We start from the raw sequence: 5,275 nt of genomic DNA, 5'->3' as shown, positions 1-5,275 counted from the left end.
TGGAAGTTTTTAAGAAGAGACTGGACAGCCGTTTGTCTGAAATGGTGTAGGGTTCCTGCCTGGGCAGGGGGTTGGACTCGATGACCTCCAAGGTCCCTTCCAACTTTATTATTATTATTATTATTATTATTATTATTATTATTATTATTATTATTATTATTATTATTATTATTATTATTATTATTATTATTATATAAGTAACGTATAAATATTAATCGCTGTCCATCTTGAATACATAACGAAAGGAGGAAGCTTTAGAGTTCACAAGACTAATACTGTATGGAACAAAACTATGACTGAATTTGGATGTTCTGCTTTGGATACCACGAAGCCCCCTCCTCCCAGAAGGGAACAAGGAAAACAGGTCGTGAAGAAGATGTGTAGCGTCCCAGACAATCTTGCAGACCCTGCTCAAGCATCTTTTATATGTTATGTCCTGGATGGAGGGGAGAGAACTGCCAATAATCCTTTCTGCCATCCTCACCACTCTCTGCACCTCCTTCCTGTCTGAAGCAGTGATGCTTCCAAACCAGACAGTAATGCAATAGGATACGACATTGTCGATTGTCCCTCTATAGGAAGTGGTAAGGATAGGGGAAGGAATAAGGTTGTTTTCCTTACAAAAAACTCTTCTGTCTCCTCCAAATCTAGGTCCCAAAAACAGATGATGATGACTTCCAAGAATTCCAAGATGCGTCCAAGTCAGGGGGACTGGATGATACTTTTACGGATTTTCAAGGGGAAGTGCCTGGATCCAACAAAATGTTAGCAGCACAGCAGCGGAGCAGGTACAGGGATTTGACACTCTCATATCATTATTCGTTTTTGCATAACACTTTTTTAGTAAAGGCAAGAAGATACAGACCAGGCCAGGATTTCTCAGCCACAACAACTTTAGGATGCATGGACTTGAATTCCCAGAATCCCCCAGTCAGCACGGCACACATCCTAAAGTTGCTAAGATTGAGAAACACTGGACCAGGTTGCCGTTTTCAGTTGCTCTTATGCCATGTGCAGCATTCTCAGCTAATCAGAAGGATGGTAGCAGTTAGTTTTGGGTCAGTACAGGTAGTCCTCAACTTACAGCCACAGTTGAGCCCAGAATTCCTGTTGCTAAGCGAGACAGTTGTTAAGTGAGTTCTGCCCCATTTTACGACCTTTATTGCCACAGTTGTTAAGGGAATCGCTGCAGCTATTAAGTTAGTAACAAAGTTGTTAAGTGAATCTTGCTTCCCCATTCACTTTGCTCGTCAGAAAGTCGCAAAAGAGGGTCACATTATCCCAGGACACTGCAACCCATCATAGGTATGAGTCAGTTGCCAAGCATCCAGATTTTGATCACGTGACCATGGGGATGCTGCAACGGTTGTAAGGGTGAAAAACAATCCTAAGTCACTTTTTTCAGTGGTGCTGTAACTTCCAGCTGTCACTAAATGAATTGTTGTAAGTCGAGGACCTACCTGTATAGAGACTGCCTTGCAAACTAATCTATGGTTGCTTGCAGTCCACCATTTACATACCATACTAGTCACTTGCTATGTACTAATGCAGAGGTCCACAACCTTTTGGACACCAGGGACCGGTTCTGTGGAGAGAGGTTTTTCCACGGACCGGAGAGTGTGTGGTTTTTGTGATGCCTGCATCCCATGAATGGGGCTTTGTTTGTTTATATGGACCGGTTGCTGGCATGCTGCGGCCCGGTACTGATCCACAGCCCGGGGGTTGGGGACCCCTGTATTAATGCCCACTCAGATGATTAGGAGAAGGAATGACAGCCCCCACTGATTTATTGTTTCGATGAATGTTTGGTGGTGGTGGTGGTAGAAACAACTCAAAAAGCTGCCAGTTTACACCAATTCCAGTGGTAGGAACAACTCCGTTTACACCAATTCCAATCAGAAGGCTTCTGTAAACCATTAAAAGGATCTTCAAAAATTGCATGCATCCATCTTAAACTAGTGTTAAGCCTAAATTGAGGAGACAGGAGGCTTTTCCAGAAAGATTTATGCTAAGTCCAGAACGCAAGGCTTAGCAATTATGCTTTCCATTGCTCAACTAACAGGTGACAAAGGATATAATTCTATTCAGTGTGGAATACAGACAGTCCTCAACTGGGATCAGAATTTCCTTTGCTAAGCAATGTGATTCTTAAATGAATCACACCTGATTTTATGCTCTTTCTTCCATGGTTGTTAAGCAAATCATTGCAGTTGTTAAATGAATCATACAGTTGTCAATGGGCTTCCCCCATTGACTTTGCTTATTGGAAGCCAGTCGCAAATAGCGATCACATGATCCCGGAACATTTCAGCTGTCATAAATGTTGATTGCTAAGCACCTGAATTTTCATCATGTGACCATGCGGATGCTGCAACAGTCATAAGTGTGAGGACTGGCCATTAGTCACATTTTTTTCAGTATTGTTGTAACCTCAAACGGTCACTAAAAAAATAAACAGTTTTAAGTTGAGGACTACCTGTACTTCATTTCATCTCTCTCCTATCCTGCCTTCCCTCACTTGTTATTCTCAAGCTAACTAACAAAATTGAGTAAAATAATACGCAGCTAAATATTTCAACAACACAGAATAAGAATAAGAAAAGCATCTAAAGGAGCATCAAAAATAACAGTGGTACATTGCAGGTGCTAAAAGGATTTAAAAGGCCTGAGGAAATAAAAAAACAAGGGAGAAAAATGAAAAATGTTCTGCTGCTGTTTAACTAATGTTTAAAGCAAATGTTAAGTGCTCATCTCTAAGTTTAGTAAATTGATGATGCTGATGATTTTAAAAGCCTCAATAATATCGTCATCGTCATGATCATGATCATTATAGAAAATAACTGTATTGAGCTGAAGGGCAGTCTAAATCAAATTAGTTGATATGTTTGTCAGAATTGGGGGAAAAAGAAAGTGTTTCATCTGGAACTGGTTCTAATCAATCTTTTTCTCAGGGTTCATGTAATTGTTTAGCAAGATGAATTGCTTAAAAGGCTTTTCTTTGGGAGCGCTCCACGGAGGCCTGACCAGTGATTAACGGTTTGATCCATGATAAAATAACAAGTTTAGGGATATGAGTCATATTTCCATAAGTGCCTTCAAGTTTAGTCATGGCAATTAGACTTCATTTCTTGTTCAATTCGCGGCTTACCCAAGCACAGGTGGTCCTTGACTTACAACAGTTCATTTAGTGACCGTTTGAAGTCACGGTGGCACTGAAAAAAGGAACTTACGGCTATTTTTCACACAACCGTTGCAACATCCCCATGGCCACATGATCAAAATTCAGACATTTGACAACTCATATTTATGACAGTTGCTATGGCCCTGGGGTCACAGGATCACGTTTTGCAACCTTCTTACAAGCAAAGTCAATGGGGAAGCCAGATTCATTTAACAACCGTGTCACTAACTTAACCATGGCAGTGAGTCCCTTAACAGCTGTGGCAAGAAATGGGGGCAAAGCTCACTTAACTATCTTGCTTAGCAACAGAAATTTTGGTCTCAGTTGTGGTCGTAAGTTGAGGACTACCTGTAGCTTCTTCAGTCTGAGCAGGTTGGTTAGGAAGGCCCCATACATATATCCTCCAGGGTTGTTTCATTTCTCACCTAATCTGAATAGGCCAGGAGTAGGCAACCTTGGCTCTTTTATGACTCGTGGACTTCAACTCCCAGAATTCCTGAGCCAGCCATGCTGAGGGGAAAGGGAGAGGTTTCCAAGCTGAGCCAAGCTAGCTGAGGAATTGTGGGAGTTGAAGTCCACGAGTCATAAAAGAGCCAAGGTTGCCTACCCCTGGAATAGGTTCTTTAAGTGAGGAGGCAGAGAGGTTTTTTTTCTTTTAATGACCCTGTAATCCCTTGCATTGGGGTGGAGTCAGGGCGACTGAACGGAGCTTGAGCATTTACTGGCCGGATGCCCTTCCTGACACCTACACAGAGTTCATAGCAGACAATTACTCATTGTGCTCAGATAGAGAAACGTATGCCACTATCTAGGACAGGGCTGTCAAACTACCGGATGCGTCACAAAGAAACCACACCCACCCCATTGCCGGCAATGGGGGAAAAGTTCCGATACGTCGCGTGACGTCACGTGATGTCGCAAGTTTGACGTGTCTGATCTAGGATCACCTCTAGGTCACTATGCCGCTCTAAGTGAGTAGGCACAGAGTGTTGTTGTTAGTTGCGAAGTTGTGTCCGACCCATCGCGACCCCATGGACAACGTTCCTCCAGGCCTTCCTGTCCTCCACCATCTTCTGGAATTCATTTAAGCTCACGCCTCCTGCTTCAGTGACTCCATCCAGCCACCTCATTCTCTGTCGTCCCCTTCTTCTATTGCTCTCAATCTTTCCCAGCATTAGGCTCTTCTCCAGTGAGTCCTTCCTTCTCATTAGGTGGCCAAAGTACTTGAGTTTCAACTTCAGGATCTGGCCTTCTAAAGAGCAATCAGGCAGAGAGTAGCTGCTCCTAAATCCTTTCTCCTAGGTGGGTCCTTAAATGTGGCCTCCCTGGTGAACCTGTAAAGTGGTCTTGATCTTCCTGGGGACTGCTGCGAGAGCAGCATAAAAAAAATGGAGGACAGGTAGTATCTGAAGCCTCCATTTCTATTGAGGGAAAAATATTCCATTTTGGCATAAATGGATTCCTCCATTCCTTACCATAAATGTTTTCATAAACGCGAACTTTTAATTTGTGCAACTTTTTCCCCCCATCATCAAGCTTCACAGACTGCTGCTGGCATACACCCACAAAATATTTGACTTGTGCAAGCTTTGTAAGCCACCGATAAGGAGATTTGAAACAGCAATAGGATGATCATTGTTTTTGATTCCATTTTTTAAAAAGAAATCAGATGCTTAAGGGAGTTCAGACATTCGCTAGTCTTTGCATTAAATGGATGGGCCTCGGGATCAACAATGATCAGGATACTGTGTCAAACTGCCAGGAGAGAGATAAGAAGTGGAGGAAAATGGAATTGTGTGCTTTCTACTCTGTGACCAGTTACAAACACAGATTTAGGTGAATTCTGTCACCTAGATTTGACCTGGGAAGTGCAGACTTGTTTTATCTCTGGGTCAGGGAGGAGTTCAACTTAAAAGGAGACTCAGTTCATTGGACTGCAGGCCTTTAAAAATGTATTTTTAACAGAAAAGTGAAATCTCTAACTAGCCAGACCTATGTGAGCCAAAACATTTCCTTTTAATCTCACAGGAAAGCAGTGTCTTTTTATAGTGGTGTCTGTTGTGTTTGGGTGAACATAAGCACATTTCATCCTTA

The 5,275-nt window shown here is 42.4% G+C and overlaps 1 protein-coding gene across 1 annotated transcript in view; it reads left to right on the top strand.

The window, feature by feature from the left end:
- The window catches only part of SYNRG (synergin gamma), a gene marked incomplete at its 5' end in the record, with an annotated part of 76,083 nt that overhangs the window by 21,509 nt on the left and 49,299 nt on the right, over positions 1-5,275 (top strand). Inside the window, one exon of the mRNA XM_029285536.1 lies at positions 652-788. Within this exon, the coding sequence (XP_029141369.1) occupies positions 652-788 (137 nt within the window). The remainder of the gene's footprint in view (positions 1-651; positions 789-5,275) is intronic.

Source organism: Protobothrops mucrosquamatus, unplaced genomic scaffold, assembly GCF_001527695.2.
Source record: "Protobothrops mucrosquamatus isolate PMUCROS unplaced genomic scaffold, P.Mucros_1.0 scaffold1829, whole genome shotgun sequence".
Classification (NCBI taxonomy): Eukaryota; Metazoa; Chordata; class Lepidosauria; order Squamata; family Viperidae; genus Protobothrops; species Protobothrops mucrosquamatus.
Note: the sequence above shows the minus strand (reverse complement) of the source record. Positions and strands in the feature narration are given on the sequence as shown.